The 17435-nt window shown below is 42.3% G+C and overlaps 1 protein-coding gene across 1 annotated transcript; it reads left to right on the top strand.

Moving 5' to 3' along the window:
- The first annotated feature begins 14733 nt into the window (after window positions 1-14733).
- On the top strand, window positions 14734-15288 carry LOC148802604 (uncharacterized). Its single transcript, XM_088897944.1, has one exon. The coding sequence runs from the start codon at window positions 14734-14736 to the stop codon at window positions 15286-15288; it is 555 nt and encodes a 184-aa protein (XP_088754070.1).
- Window positions 15289-17435: the final 2147 nt, after the last annotated feature.

Raw genomic sequence — 17435 nt, 5'->3', positions numbered from 1 at the left:
TGGCCTTGTTGCAACCGAGGTCTGGGGTTGGCCAAGATCATTACTCTTCGGTTAGCGAGACCGGAGTATATTCTGAGCTCTCATCTTCGGAATGTTCAGCTACTGGTCTCGGGAGCTTTTTGGCTCTTCGAGGGCTGGCTGTTGCTCGGCTAGCTCTAGCTGACAACACAAGGCTTGAATAAGATACTCTTCATTAATATCGAATCATTGATAGTACATTCAGAGATTTCCTATGTTCCAACTTCTTAGTATTGGTCGGTCATCAAGGTCTTCAAGTCTGTAGGTGCCAAGTCCAAGAACTCTGGTGAGTCTGTATGGCCCTTCCCAGTTTGGCCCAAGCTTGTCTTCTCCTGGCATGGGCACAATAACTTTGCGGAGGACGAGGTCGCCTGTCTTGAACTCACGTCTTCGGACTTTGGGGTCATAGTATTTCACCATCCTCTGCTGTTGTTCTACCATCTTGACATGTGCTCAGTCCCAAGCTTCTTTTACCAGGTCAAGCTCTGTGAGAAGGTCCTCATCGTTCTAGTCTCCATCGTAAAGCTCGATCTGGAGAGTTGGGGAGCCTATTTCCACGGGTACCATGGCCTCGTCCCCATAGGTCAAGCTGAAGGGTGTCTTTTTGGTAGCTGTCCACGGAGTAGTCTTGTATGCCTAGAGTATGCTCGGAAGCTCCTCGACCCTTCCCTTGGCCTTGTCCAGTCGAGTTTTCAAGCCGTTCAATAAGCTCTAGTTGGTCCCTTCGGTCTACCCATTGTTCTGGGGTCAATATACGGCGGTGGTCTGGTGGTCAATCCTCAGGTCGATGTAGAGAGCCTCGAATTTTCGATCGGTGAACTGTGTCCCGTTGTCTGTGATGAGGACCCGCGGAATACCGAATTGGCAAACAATACCTTTCTAGAAAAAGTTTCGGGCATTATTCGTGGTAATGCATGCCAATGCTTTGGCTTCCACCCATTTGGTAAACTAGTCTATTGCTACTAAGAGGAACTTTTTCTATGTGACCGCGGTGGGAAAAGGACCGAGGATATCCATGCCCCACTATACTAATGGCCACGGGCTGGTGATCGGCTTCAAGGGGGCCACGGGTTGATGATGGAGGTTGGAATGTCACTGGCAACTATCACATTTCCACACGAGCTGGACTGCGTCTTACTTCATGGTCGGCCAGAAGTAACCTTGTCGGAGTGCCTTGTGTGCCAAGGTGTGCATGCCAAGGTGATCTTCGTAGATGCCTTCGTGGATCTCCCTGAGGACGTAGTTTTCCTCGGCTGGGGAGAGACACTTCAGGTAGGGGTGAGTATGCGAGCAACGGTAGAGCTAACCTTGGATAAGGTGGTACCAAGTTGATCTATGTTGGAGCCTCTTTGCTTCTATCTGATCTTCTAGAAGTGTGCCTTCCTAAAGATACTGCATGATGGGGTCCATCCAAGATGGACCGTGCTGTACTACGAGGATGAAGAGAGCCGTCGGTGTGATGCTTGATTGGGCCAGCATGTCCAACCGCACCGTTGTGTTGAGGTCAACTTTTAGGAGCTAGCTAACTTTAACAGTGCATCGACTCATATGTTTTTGGCTCGAGAAATCTGTTGGATGTTGAAATGCTCAAGCCATTGGATGATCTCTTGCACATTCTGTAGATAGCTCACCATCGTAGGCGTTCACTTCTCAAACTGGCCGAGGATCTTGTTGACTACCAGTTGGAAGTTGTTGAAGGATTGAATTCTATAGGCTCCTAGGTCTAGGACGAGGCAAAGTCTAGCAATCAGGGCCTTATACTTAACATCGGTATTGGATGCTTTAAACTCGAACTTGAGGGTGTACCTTAACACCGTGTTGTTTGAGCCAATGAGGATGAGGCCAGCCCCGCTGCCTTGCTGATTTGATGAGTCATCCACATGTAGAGTCCATACTTGTGGCGGGAGGGCCAGGTCCTCGGTGGTGAAAGTGGATTCGGCGATGAACTCGGCCAGGGACTGGGCCTTGATCGTGGGTTGGGGTGTGTACTCGATGTCGAACTTACTAAGCTCTATGCTCCACTTGATCAGGCGGCCAGATGCTTCCGACCTTTGGAGGACTTGCTTGAGGGGTTGGTTAGTGAGCACCTGAATATTGTGGGCCTAGAAGTATGGCCTGAGCTTTTTGGCTGAGGTGACCAATGCTAGGGCCATTTTTTCCAAGTTGGAGTATTGGGTTTCCGCGCCACTGAGGACCTTACTGGTATAGTAGATCGGCCTTTGTACCCTGTTTTCCTCCTTAACCAGCACTGAGTTGACGACCTCATCCCCGACCGATAGGTAGAGCAGCAGCTCATCCCCTGGGCTCAGTTTGGTGAGGAGAGGTGGTGAGCTCAGGTACTATTTTAGTTCTTAAAATGACTGTTTGCATTCCTCGGTCTACTGTAAGTCCTTTGGTCGCTTGAGGGCTTTGGAGAAGGGTAAGCACCGGTCCACGGATTTGGACATGAACTTGCTGAGCGCGGCTACTCTACCAGTGAGGCGTTGCACTTCTTTGTGAGTATGGGGTGATTGCATGTCGAGGATGGCTTGTATTTTCTCTGGATTGGCTTTAATCCCCCTCTATGTCACCATGAACCCCAAGAATTTAATGGAGCCAACCCCAAAGGCACATTTGGTTGGGTTCAGCATCATCTTATACTTCTTGAGGGTGCCGAAGACTTCCTTTAGGTTGGAAAGGTGATGCTCGGCCTTCTTGCTTTTCACGAGTGTATCGTCGACATATGCTTCCACGTTTCGGCCAAGATGATCCTTGAATACCTCATTCACCAGCCGCTGATAGGTGGCACCGGTGTTCTAGAGGCCGAAGGGCATCACTATGTAGCAGTATAGGCCGCGGTTGGTGATGAAAGCCGTTTTCTCCTGGTCATCTAGGTGCATTCGAATTTGGTTGTACCCTGAGAAGGCATCCATGAAACTCAGGAGTTCATGCCCTACCGTTGCGTCGACAAGCTAGTCGATCCTTGGTAAAGGGAAACTATCTTCAGGGTAGGATTTGCTTAGGTCAGTGAAATCAATGCATATCCTCCACTTCCCATTGGCCTTTTCACCTTCACCACGTTGGCCAACCAGTCGGGGTATTTGACTTCCCGAATGAAGCCGGCATCAAGCAACTTCTGCACCTCGTTAGCAATCACTTGCCACCGCTCTGTAGCGAAGTTTCTCTTCTTCTGCTTTATAAGTCGGTAGCGAGGGTTGACGTTCAGGCGATGTGTGATGACTTTGAGGTCAATCCCTGGAATATCCATTGCTGACCAAGTGAACATGTCAGCGTGATCCCTTAACAATTGTACAAGTTCTTCCTAGAGATGGTCAACTAGGAGAGAGCCGACCTAGACCTTCCTCTTGGGGTCTTCCTCGTTGAGCGGCACCTGGATGAGGTCTTCAACAGGTTGGCCACGTTGCGTCTTCACCTCATCTCGCAGATCATAGGCTTCAGCCATCAGTGTTTCCGTAGTCGGGCGCGCTCCTCGGCAAGAGAGCAAGTAGCACTGCCACGTAGTTCTTTGGTCTCCATGTTCTACCCCTATGTCGTATTCGGTGGGGAACTTCATGGCGAGGTGGAATGTGGAGACTGTAGCCTACAGAGCATTAAGGGTTGGCCTGCCGATGATAGCATTGTAGGATGAGGGACAACGGACCACAATAAAGTCCACCATGGTCATCGTAGTGATGCCACCATCTCTGATCAGGAGGGGGCAGGTTTTCCTCCTAGTGGGCAAGACGGACTCCCTGGAGAAGCCCAGCAAGGGGGTGTTGACGGGGGTGAGGCAATCTTTGTCGATGCCATGCTTATCGAATGCGTCCTCAAAGATCACATCAACGGAGCTACTTGTATCAACTAGAATCCATTGCATCTTGAAGTTAGCAACCTCGGCTATGATTACCAAGGCGTCATCGTGTGGGGTCTAAACCCCTCGGAGGTCGTCGTCGGTGAAAGTGATTGGCTGGTTGCACTTCTTCTTATGCCCTCAGTTGTCAATCTTGCACAGTCGTGCGTACTTCTTGCATCCCGAGCTACTCTCCCCTCCCACGGCGATCCTTCGTATTATCACATGGATCACAATGGCAAGAGGAGCTCGGGGCAGCGGCCGTGCATTCTCTGTGCGCGGTTCTTCCTATGCTGGCTTCTCGTTTTTGTTGACAAATCCACCGAGGTACCCACGCTTGGTCAGGTCCTCGATGTGGTTGCTGAGGTCGAAGTAGTTCTCCATGTCGTGTCCGTGGTCCCTATGGAATTCACAATACTTGTCGCGGTTCCCCTTGTTGCCTTGTGTTTTCATCTTTTCGGGCCACCAGACGTAATTGTGATTGTGGATTTGCATCAGAACTTCAGACCGTGAGAAGTTCTGATAGGTCAGCAGTGGTGTTCATGGTTTATGATCAAGCCAGCGATCCCGCCTCTTATGGTCCCGATCTGATCTTTCTGACTTTCGCTCCTCGGTGTCTCTCCTGTTCTTGTCGGGCCTTTCTTCCTCACCCCATAGTTGTGCTTGTGCTTCTTCCGCATTGATGTACTTCTGGGCATGGCTCATCAACACGACTAAGGTTTACGAAGGGTTCTTGGAGATGGAGAAGTTGAAAGGCAAGGGCGGAGGCCATGATGAATAGTGGTGATGGCCACGGACTGGTTCAGGTTTCTGACCTGTAGTGCTTCTTTGTTGAATCTCGCCAAGTAGTCTATGAGAGATTCTTTCTTCCTTTGCCTTACCTAGATATGGATGGAAAAGGTCTTCCAGTGCTTCTGACTTGCCATGAACTGTGCGCAGAATTGGGTTTCCAGCTGAGGTGCCCGCCACCCCCGTGGGAGGCACCTCGTCCACGATCTCTTGGGCGAATAGTGATTCTTTGGTGGCTGGTGCAGCTGGTTGCACGGGCTGATCTACAGGTAGTGTCATGTTTCTCTAGATTTGGCTGTGCTCTAACTTCTCTAAACGTTGTCAGAGCTCCTGAATCTCGGTGTCCATATTGTCTGGGACCGCGGTATGCATGACTCTCTTTCATGGGCTGCGCAGAGCGATCTTTCATCGAGCTCGACTCAGCAACGGAGAGCATGCGATGTGGCATCTGCTTGCCAAGCCTTTCTTTGGTGGGGATCCGTGTAGTTCGATGCGTCGTACTGTGGTTGTTGGGCTCGTGAGAATGAGCTGTAGAGGTGGACTTGCTTGTTGTATCTTGCTTCTCGTGGTCGGACCGGACTCCCCTCTTGTCCGGCTAACGCGTTTTCAGGTCGTTAGGGTGAGGATCGTCCTTTGAATGCATCGAGGTGTGAGGAGGGATGGCCTGGTTGGGCGGTGCCGTAGATCCTAGTGTCTGCATTATCTCAAAGATCTTATCGATCTTCTCTTGCATTGCTCGGAGCTGTGCAGGATCAACCCTGATTAGAGGCTATAGGATTTCTTGGTGTGGAGTGCTACGACGCCGAGACTCCCGAGATGGGGATTGGCATGTTGATCATTTGGACTAGTTCTTGGGCGTCTTGATCGCTTTTTGATTGCGCGATGTGGAGTGATTCTCGATCCGAGGTGCTGCACGAACCGAGGAAGGCAGTCCGATAGTCCTTGCTAATGGGGTGGTGCTTAGGTGGAAGGATGAGGCTGCACTTCAAGACCTATGATCAAGAAAGGGAAGTTAGAGGCCCGAGGAGTTGTCCCCGGTTAGGCACTCCGACGCTCAGCTTAGTAGAAGGTGGTGGATGGTCGGGCAGAGCAATAAGGGTGCTGGTTCGAGCAGAGTAACAATATGGATGCTAGTGATCAGAATCCTTTACCTTGAGCGGGGAATACCTCTTTATAGCCGAAGATCCGTGTCCTGGTCAGATTGGGCTTTCGGGGTTGCTGGGATGAGGTTGACCGCCGAGGTCCTTGGGATAATCCTATTCCTCGGCGGAGTTGTCCTCCTCCCTCCTCTTATCCATAATTGTGCTTATTCGTGTGACGTGTAGCTGATGTAGCTAAGAGGATAAGATGGGGGGCTACAGTAATAGCATAGTGCGGCCACGACTGCGGAGTCGGTGTATGCCGCGGAGCTGGCTGGACTGTGCCAATATGGCCAAGGTGACCGGGTGATGATTGGTCGGCCGCGTGTCTCTTAAGACCAGCTCAGCCATGTCCTGAACACCACTCCCCCAATTTTGAAGTCGAGGAATGAAGTGTTCAGCAAAGTTGTATCATGGCAGGATGCTTTATTCCTCGTCTAAGGAACTCCAAGTTGAAGTCTGGTTGAGTATTTGGTCCACTTGGTGTTCCTCAGTATTCATCAAAACTTGGGATCTGCACAATATGGATAGTGGTCGAGGAATCCTTTGATCATCGGCTGCAAAACTCTAAGAACTTTAGCTTCGGAATCCGAACAACACTGTTGACACATAAAACTTTAACGTGGCATTGCAGTCTTCACTTATTAATCTATAGTCATCAACATTATTTAGAGGACCTACCTTCCTAATAATTGTTAGCAGCTGAAAGAGAACCGCAAAGGAAAGACTATTAATTTGACAAGAGCCCACGTGAGCTTGTCTCTCAAATATGATCCTCACCCCTCTTAACAAATGACGACTTGGCCACTTGTCCACCCCTCCCCTTCGGGGCAGGAAAAGAAGGTAGATACAGCGAGGTTTTGGGGATTGAACAGCCTACGTCCAAGCCAAAACTAATGGATATTAGCCCATTCAGTGAATACTAAGGATCAGTTTGAAAAGAGTACAAATGCAAATATGTAGAGTGCATGTATTTGATGATCTGATGTAAGGCCACCACCAAATTGCTCAATTTGTGAATTGTATCATTGGGAGGGTACGTAGTATCACTAAGAGGCATGTTGGTACCATATTTATGCAATTCAATGATCTTTGGAATCAAAGAAAGGTATTGATAATGCTTTTGTCCATCTGGGTTCATGAAAAAGAGCATGCAAAAGAGTTCACATCAGCGCCCCACAGCACATCCCAGCCATTGGAAACATTTCCCAATGACAAGTATGGGAGATGTTTTCAATGCATGTTGAGATGTGCATGTGGGGCGTTGCTGTGATCTCCCAAATCAGGTAGGCATATATGGTAAGCACGCTAAGTAAGCGCTTAACAATTTTTCTGACACCTGCCTCATAAATACCTCGGTCGGCCTGAGCCCGGATCTCCTGCACAATATGACCTGCACATCATATCATAATCTGCCAGGTCAGCATTATACATTTGAACTTTTAGATGTAAGTTAATGGATGTTGGGAAAATATCCGTTTCTTTTATTTTTTATTTTTAAATATTAAGATAAATTAAAATAAAGACGAGAAAATAAAAAAAAAAACCTAAGGGTTTAATCTGCAACAAAGGCTCAGTTTGAAAAGAGTACAAATGCAAATATGTAGAGTGCAAAGCTTTGTATTTGATGACCTGATGTAGGGCCACCACCACCAAGTTGTTCAACTTGTGAATTGCATTATTGGAAGGGTAGTATCACTAAGAGGCATGTTGATACCATACTTGTGCAATTCAATGATCTTTGGAATTAAAGAAAGGCATTGATAATGCTTTTGTCTCCATGGGTTCATGAAAAAAAGTTCAAAATCATGAAAAAGAGATCACATCAGTGCCCCACACCACAACGACCTCACATAGGGCGCCTCACAACGACTTCACATGCACATCCCATCGTGCATTGAGAACATCTCCTATAAATAATAACACGAGTATAGAAGATGTTCCCAATGCATGATGGGATGTGTCTGTGAGGTCGTTGTGAGGTACCCTGTGTGAGGAGAAGATCCGATCTCTTCATAAACACCCCGGTCGGCCTGAGCCCAGATCTCCTGCACATCCTCTCATAATGTGCTAGGTCAGCATTATACGTTTGAACTTTTAGATGTATGAACTAGTTAACGGATGTTGGGAAAATTTCCGTTTCTTTTATTTTTTATTTTTAAATATTAAAATAAATTAAAACAAAGACGAGAAAAAACACCCTAAGGGTTTTCAGGAAAAATGATTTGCTTGATCTCTCAAAATAAACTATTTCTAATTTGAAACAAAGGGAAAATTATAAGATTTTCAGTTTATTTTCACGTTTCCTTGCTTTATTCTATCTGCAACTGAGAATAATCACTCAAACGCCTAGTCACAGTTCCTCTTTCATGATTCTGAAACAAATCTCCACACGGGCATGGGTACGCGAACACTTGAAAGGCTGAAACTCTTCATTTCACACAATTTGTTCAATCTCCACGTCTTCATACAACATCGCTGCTGTAAATTACTTCCATTCGATATCACAACTTGGGAGACGAAGAAAAGCTTGACCAACGGAGCCTCACATAATGTGTTTCAACTTTCTAGATTTTGAGTTTGCTCTGGGCTGTTGCATTTGTCTTAATTTTTCCTCTTTGTAAAAGTCTTTTCATAGCAAATTAAATAGAGAATACAACCTCAGAAACCTATACATAGATTTCCCTTCTTGAAAAGAAAAGGAGGAGCATGAAACCTTCATTGAAGAAGAAAGAGTTTTTTTTTATCATTTTTAATTTATTTTTGTATTTAAAAACAAGGAAGTAAAAGAAAATGGTGCTGCTGATGTATTGGTTAGAAGCACCGTTTTTTGAGAAAATAGTGTTTTTTTTTTGTTTGGAAATATTGCTGTCAGGTAGGACGTTTCTTGGAGCAACAACATTGTTCTCTATTTGGTACCAATGCTCTAGGAAACGTTTTCAGCAATGGTACCTATTATCTAGTGCCACATCATGTCCTTGTCACTACCACCTCATTTCCCTGTTGGCAGCAAACTACAGCTCTAGGAAACACTAAATTCGGTGTAGCTCCAAGCCATGCCTTCCCGATTTCCATGGCATGGCTTGGATCACTGTTTTTTATGGAAAAATGGTTACAAACAAACAGGCATTTTCTTGGAGCACTATTTTTTCCGACGTGACGTTGATGTGTCGTCGTTTTTTTAGAGCAACGACATCGATGCCAAACAGTGCTAGTTTGCACATGTGAGTTAAACCATGCAATGTTGACGTGGCACATTATGACAGAATGTACAGGAAAAATGTGCAGGTCAATTCTGCAGGAGATTTGAACTCAGCCAGCCTACCCTTGAAATGATCTAAAGCTAATTTCTGAGACAGTTGTTGGAATATTCACTGTGTTTCTAACTATCAATTAGACAAACTAGTGAATGACCTCACACTAAGTATGGGGAATCAATAATGTTAAATTTACATTATGGAATCAATAATATTAAATTTATATTTATCAATATTTTAAATAATTATTAAAATTTCAAGAAATATTTATTTCAAAAAATAGCTTTTCAATAATTATTAGAATGTAGATAGTTTTCTTTTGTTATGATATGTAGAGGGTTAATGATTAACTAAGATTGATAGAATGTAGGTAGAAGTGGTTGTGGATAACCACTTTTACATTTTTGCAAGTATTTAGGAATGGATTGAAAATGGTGGTAGTGGATTGTGGGCTTTAACAACAACTTCTTAGAAAATGCCACATGTCTAGCTTTCCAAAAAAATGAGAAGACCATGTATCTAAATGGTGTGGGTTGTAGCCTGGTAGTGGGCCGCAGGCTTTAGCAGGAATTTCTCAAAAATTGCCACGTATCTAGCTAGAAAATGAAAAGGCCACTTGTCTAAATGGTGGTATTGGGCTATTGTGGGCTTTAACAACAATTTCTCAGAAAATGCCATGTATCTAAATTTGAAAAAGCCACGTGTTTAAATGGTGGGGGTTGTAGCTTAAAAACCTTCCTTTAATATATATACTAGCGGGGACCCATGCAATGCACAAGATTTATTAAGCAAAAGCAAAATAATAGAAAGGGTCATTTACGAAAATGCCCCATATAGTTTCATGGATTTACTAAAATCTACCCTATAGTTAGCATTTTACTAAAACACCACTTATAATTTGCAATTGATTTAATCAATCTTTCATTAGATGACCGTGGAAAATGATAATGTGATGTTCATTTAAATAAATATAATCAAAAAGAAAATAAAAATAAAAATAAAAATTCCATTTTTTCCCTTAATAAGACATGGGCAACCACTCTATGGGCTATATTTGGTCAATTTTGTTTTTGTACAAAAACGCGTTAAGGGTAATTCTAGAATAAAAAATATGAGCCTAATGACAAAACAAACACTCCTTAATGAAAGGTTGATTAAGTAAATAAGTTGTAAAATATATGGGGTATTTTAGTAAAATGAAAACTATAAGGTAGGTTTAAGTAAATATGTAAAACTATAAGGTGTGTTCTAGTAAATGACCCTAATAGAAACACATGTATACAATTGTTTTCTATTTTCAACTTTTTAAATAATTAATAATAATTCATATTTTATATACTACTTTTAATAATTTTTTTATAACACAAAAATAACAATAAATAATTTCAATTAGGTTTATTCATCAAATTAATGAAATCGACCAACCCGATCAACTTGACCTGAGTTGGTTGATTTTCTAGTATTTTAGGTCGACTTTGGTTAAAAAATTTCCTAATTCGACCAAGTTGGATCAGTTTCACTTTGGACACTTGTAAATTGATCAAAATCGAACAACCTAACTATGGATATATATTAATATTTTATATTTTAAATATAATTTTTAATATGAAAAGTGGAAAATTTCCTATATTTCTTAGTTTATAATGTTTTATATCACAAATCTAATTTTTAAATTTATTTTTATTAATTGCATTGTAATTTTTAAAATTAAATTAAATTTTTAAGTTTAAATCTTTTGAACAGACTAACCAAACCAAAAAATCGACCCAAACCGATACAACTTGAGTGGGTTGATTTTCACAAAAGGTCAATCAGTTTCAACTAACCAACTCCCCAACCTGACTAGGTCAATTTGGTTGGCTAAATAGCTTACGACCGAACCAAACCAACTCATGAACACTCATAATTTCAGTTAAATTAATAGTCTCATCTCTGATAAATAGCAATAGTTTAATCTCCAATAATTATTGAAAGTTTTCTGTTAAATAACAAAACAAAATAAATTTATACATAATCTTTGGAAATACAACTATCACAAAAAACAATAAATAATTACTGAAATACAATAAATATTAATTTTAGTATATATAATTATTTAATAAATACAAATTAAGAGTTTAAAATTATCATTAATAAATATTATTTTCTTGAAAGATATTTTCTCAAATTATTATTTGATATAATAGAAACTAGTTTTTATAATATTATGTAAAAATGTTAAATTATTTTTAATTTCAATAATATGTTATAATTATTTTTCTACTTTTTAGGTTTTTTTTAAATTTATTACATAATTTCTTTATTTTAACTATTTAAAATCTAGTTATGTTAAATATTTTTTTTTATTTAAATATTTAGTTATTTAAATACTTAAATAATATGTAAAATATTTAAATTTTAAAATATTAATTATCTATCGAATTTAATTATCCATAAAATCATAATTTATATTATTATTACATAATTGTATTATTAATTTTGTAATATAATAAATTATTATTAATTTCAATATTATGTTATAATTATTTTTCTACTTTGAAGATTTTTTTTCAAATTTATTATATAATTTCGTTATTTTGACTATTTAAAATCTAGTTATGATAAATATTTAGTTATTTAAATAATCTATAAAATATTTAATTAGTGTATCATAAATCAAATTTTTTATTTTTTTAGTAATTGAACTGTAATTTTTAAAATTAAATTTGATTTTTAGGTTTAAATTTTTTGAATCGATTGACCAAACCAAAACATTGACCCAAACCGATACAACTTGAGTGGGTCGATTTTCACAAATGGTTAATCGGTTTCAGCTAACTAGCTCCTTAACCTGACTAGGTCAATTTGGTTGTTCAAATAGCCTACGACTAAACCAAACAAACTCATGAACACTCATAATTTAAGTTAAATTAATAGTCTCATCTCTAACAAATAACAATAGTTTAATCTCCAATAGTTATTGAATGTTTTTTGTTAAATAACGAAACAAAATAAATTTATACATTTATCATAAAAAATAATAAATAATTACTGAAAATACAATAAATATCAATTTTAGTATATATAATTATATAATAAATACAAATTAAGAGTTTAAAATTATATATAATAAATATTATTTGTTTGAAAGTTATTTTCTCAAATTATTACTTGATATAATTGAAATTAGTTATTTACAATATTATGTAAAAATATTAAGTTATTATTAATTGCAATATTATGTTATAATTATTTTTCTATTTTTTAGATTTTTTTTAAATTTATTACATAATTTCTTTATTTTAACTATTTAAAATCTAGTTATGTTAAATATTTTTTTATTTAAAATATTTAGTTATTTACATACTTAAATAATATATATGTAAAATATTAACTATTATTGAATTTAATTATCCATAAAATCATAATTTATACTATTATTACACAATTTCATTATTAATTTTGTAACATATTAAATTATTATTGATTTCAATATTATGTTATAATTATTTTTCTACTTCAAAGAATTTTTTTTAAATTTATTATATAATTTCGTTATTTTAACTATTTAAAATCTAGTTATGATAAATATTTAATTATTTAGATAATCTATAAAATATTTAAATTTTATTTATTTAGAGCTATTACATATTATTAAATATTTGAAAAACATTTAAATTGATAATCCGGAAAAAGTAGGGGAGAAGATATTTAAACAATTCTTGAATTTTTTAATCCAAACTTTTCTTTAGATAGATATTGATAAAAAGTAGAGGAGAGGATAAATCGGAATTAGAGATAATTTAGGAGAAAGTGGGGTATTGTGGGAAAGGTAGTTTAGGAGAAATTTTAGAAGAAGAGAGTATTTAGGTTATTCGGAAAGTGCATCTCATTGGTTATTTAAAAAATGACATGGAATAAGAAATAAAAAATTCAAAAAAAGGAGAAAATTTTTTGACTGCCTTGTTTTACTATATATATATATATATATATATATATATATATATATATATATATATAAAGGTATTCTGCTCGGACCTCTAGCACCTATAAAAAGGTATCTCCCATTCAAGGTTAGGGATTGGAACCTCTAGCACCCATACTGTTATTCTGCTCGGACCAATACCCTTATTGCTCGGCCCAACCATCCACCACCTTCAACTGACTTGTGCATCAGAGTACCTACCTGGGGATAACTCCTCGGGCCTCTAACATCCTTTCTTGATCACAGGTCTTAAAGCGCGGCTCCGTCCTACCACCTCGGCTCCGTCTTGTTGGCAAGGACTATTTGACTACCTTCCTCGGTTCGTGCACCACCTCAGATCTAGCAGCATCAGATTGGCGTTGTCTATGGGAAACACACAAAAAGCCTTCCCTAAAATCCCTCTCTCACTACGCCATCAAGAAGACGATCAAGATGCCTAGAAATCATTCCGAGCGATCAGTAGGCCGATCCCCATCTCGAGAATCTCATCGCCCCAGTCCTTCACACCAAGAAACTCAATAACCTCCAACTGCGGTCGACCTAGTGCAATTCCAAGCAATGCAAGAAAAAGTTGATAAGATCTTTGAAATGATGTAGACACTAGGTTCCACGACACCACCCAACCAGGTCATTCCCCCTCACCCCCGGCGCGTACGAAGGATGGTCCTCACCCCGAGGACCCCAAAGCGCGCTGGTCGGACAAGAAGGGAGCACAGTCCCATCAAGAAAAGCAAGATGCGACAAGGAAGTCTGCCTCCTCCGCCCGCTCCTGAGAACCAGACATCTGTAGTAGGACACATCAGACTACACGGATCCCCGCCAAAGAAAGAGAGCCATGCATGTCGTGGCCCCAGACAACAAGGATGCCGAGATTCGGGAGCTCCAGCAACGTTTGGAGGAGTTGGAGCAGCCAAGTTTAGAGAAGCACGACACCGCTTGTAGATCAGCCCATGCAGCTAACTGCACAACCCGTTAGAGAATCACCCTTCATCCAAGAAATCATGGACAATGTGCCTCGCATAGGATGGCAGACACCTCAGTTCGACAAATACAACAAGAATACCGATCTCGTCGACCATTTTGAGGCATTGAAAAGTTCAGTTGATGTTGCACGGATCTTCCGAGGGCCTGGTGTGCAAAGCTCTCGTGGCCACCCTTAAGGGCCTAGCCCTAACATGGTATTCCTCTTTACCCCCGTGCTCCATAGCATCATAGGAGCAGCTGGAGACCATGTTTCGGTCACAATTTACAGTGAGCCACAAGCACTTGAAAACCTCGGCCAGCCTCATGCAAGTGCGGAAGAGGAAGACAGAATCTCTTAGAGACTACCTGGCGAGATTCAACAAGGAAGCACTACAAGTCAAGAACCTAAACCAGTCGGTGGCCATCATCGCCATTCAGCACGGGCTCCGCCCCTCACCTTTCAACTTCTCCATCTCTAAGAACCCTCTGCAAATGCTAGCCGTGCTGATGAGCCATGCCCAGAAGTACATTAACATAGAAGAAGCCCAAGCGCAACTATGGGATAAAGAAGAAAGGCCCGATAAGATGAGGAGGAACACAGAAGAGCGGAAGTCAGAGAGATCAGACTGGGACCATAAGAGGCAGGATCGCCGGCCCGACCGCAGACCACGGACACCCCCGCCAACCTATTGAAACTTCATGCCGTTGAACAAACCGTGGTCTGAAGTTCTGATGCAAATCCGCGACCACACCTATGTCTGGTGGCCCGAAAAGATGAAGATACAGGGCAACAAGAGGAGTTGTGACAAATATTGTGAGTTCCATAGGGACCACAACCACGACACAAACAACTGCTTCGACCTCTGCAAACACATCGAGGACCTGATCAAGCGTGGGTACCTCGGCGTATTCGTCGACAAAAATGAAAAGCTAGCACGGGAAGAACCACGCATAGAAAATGCTTGGTCACCACCCCGATCTCCTCCTACTGGAGGGGAGGGCAGCTCGGGGCGCAAGAAGTATGCGTGGTTGTGCGAGATCGACAACCGGGGAAAGAAGAAGAGGCGGGATGAGCCGATCATCTTCATTGATGATGACCTTTATGGGGTCCAGAGCCCACATAATGATGCCCTAATGATCACGGCTGAGGTTGCTAATTTCGAGATGCAGCAGATCCTAGTTGACACAAGCAGCTCCGTTGACGTACTCTTCGAAGAGGCATTCAAGAATCTAGGCATCGACAAAGACCGTCCCACCCCTGTCAATACTCCCTTGGGCTTCTCCGGGGAGTCCCTCATGCCCACTGGGAAAATAACCTTCCCCTCCTGATCGGAGACGGTGACATCACTGCAATGACCATGGTGGAATTCATCGTGGTTCGTTGCCCCTCATCCTATAACGCGATGGTTGGTAGGCCGACCCTTAATGCTTTGAAGGCCACAGTCTCCACATTCCACCTCGCCATGAAATTCCCCACCGAATATGGTATAGGGGTAGCACGTGGAGACCAGAGAACTACACAACAATGCTACATGCTTTTTTGTCGAGGACTGCGTCTAGTCGCCGAGACGTTGGTAACAGAAGCTTATGATCTGTCGGACGAGGTGAAGATGCATCGCGGCCAACCTGTCAAAGATCTCATCCAGGTAACGACCAATGAGGAAGATCCCAAGAGGATGGTCCAGGTAGGCTCCCTCCTGGATGACCGTCTCCGAAAGGAACTAGTGTAGCTGTTAAGGGATCATGCCAACATGTTCTCTTGGTCGGTGACAGATATGCTGGGGATTGACCTTGAGGTCATCACACATCGCCTGAATGCTGGCCCTCACTATCGACTATCAAGCAGAAGAAGAGAAGGTTTGCTACAGAACGGTGACAAGTGATCACCGGCGAGGTGCAGAAGTTGCTCGGCATCGGCTTCATTCGGGAAGTAAAATACCCCAACTGGCTGGCCAATGTGGTGATGGTGAAGAAAGCCAATGGGAAGTGGAGAATATGTACCGACTTCACTGACCTAAACAAAGCCTGCCCCAAGGACAACTTTACCCTACCAAGGATTGGCCAGCACATCGACGCAACGGCAGGGCATGAACTCCTGAGTTTTATGGATGCCTTCTCAAGGTACAACCAGATTCGGATGCACCCAGACAACTAGGAGAAAATGGCCTTCATCACCGACCGCGGGCTATACTACTACAAGGTGATGCCTTTCGGTCTCAAGAACACCGGTGCTACCGATCAACGGCTGTTGAATGAGGTCTTCAAGGATCAGCTCGGATGAAACATGGAGGCTTATGTCAATGACATGCTCGTGAAAAGCAAGAAGGCCGAACATCACCTTGTCGACCTAAAGGTAGTCTTCAGCATCCTTATGAAGTATAAGATGAAGCTAAATCTGACCAAATGCACCTTCGGGGTCGGCTTCGGAAAATTCCTGGGGTTTATGGTGACATAGAGGGGAATTGAGGCTAATCTAGAGAAAATACAGGCCATCCTCAACATGCAATCACCTCAGACTCACAAGGAAGTGCAACGCCTCACCGGTAGAAAAGCCGCCCTTAGCATATTCATGTCCAAATCTGCAGACCGGTGCTTGCCCTTCTTCAAAGCCCTCAAGAGTCCGAAGGAGTTTCAATGGACTGAGGAATGTGAACGGTTCTTTCAGAACTAAACCAGTATCTAAGCTCACCGCCTCTCCTCACCAAACCAAGCCTAGGGGACAAGCTGTTGCTCTACCTCTCGGCCGGGGACGAGGTCGTCAGCTCAATGCTGGTTAAAGAGGAAGACCGGGTACAGAGGCCGATCTACTACACCAACAAAGTCCTCGGCAGTGCAGAAACCCGGTACTCCAACCTAGAAAAGATGGCCTTGGAATTAGTCACCTCGGCAGGAAAGCTCAAACCATACTTCTAGGCTTACAACATTCATGTGCTTACCGACCAGCCCCTCAAACAGGTACTCCAAAGGCCGGAAGCATCTAGCTTCCTAACCAAATGGAGTGTGGAGCTAAGTGAGTTCGACATCGATTACGCACCCTGGCCTGCAATTAAGGCACAGTCCCTGGCTGACTTCATCGCACATGACCCTGACACCACAAGTATGGACTTTACAAGTGGATGACTCATCAAACCAACAAGGCAACGGGGCTGGCCTCACACTCCTCGGCCCAGATAACACGGTATTGGAGCACACCCTCAGGTTTGAATTCAAAGTGTCTAACAATGAAGCTGAGTACGATGCCTTAATCGCTAGACTTCAACTTGCTCTAGACCTCGACGCTCTGAGAATAGAAGCGTTCAACGACTCTCAGCTAGTTGTAAACCAAATCCATGGCCAGTTCGAGACACGAACACCCACAATGGCGAGCTACTTACAGAAAGTACAGAAGCCCATCCAAAGGCTCGAACAGTTCAATATTCAGCAGATTCCCCGAGCTGAGAACATCTGAGCAAACGCCTCATCAATGTTAGCTAGTT

The sequence above is a fragment of the Nelumbo nucifera genome, chromosome 2, assembly GCF_055504915.1.
Source record: "Nelumbo nucifera cultivar China Antique chromosome 2, China Antique-T2T, whole genome shotgun sequence".
Taxonomy (NCBI): Eukaryota; Viridiplantae; Streptophyta; class Magnoliopsida; order Proteales; family Nelumbonaceae; genus Nelumbo; species Nelumbo nucifera.
This window is presented reverse-complemented; position numbering and strand designations above follow the sequence as displayed.

Excerpts from the sequence above, each read along its gene's own strand:
- LOC148802604 (XM_088897944.1), top strand. The coding sequence starts at position 14,734 with ATGAAGATACAGGGCAACAAGAGGAGTTGTGACAAATATTGTGAGTTC.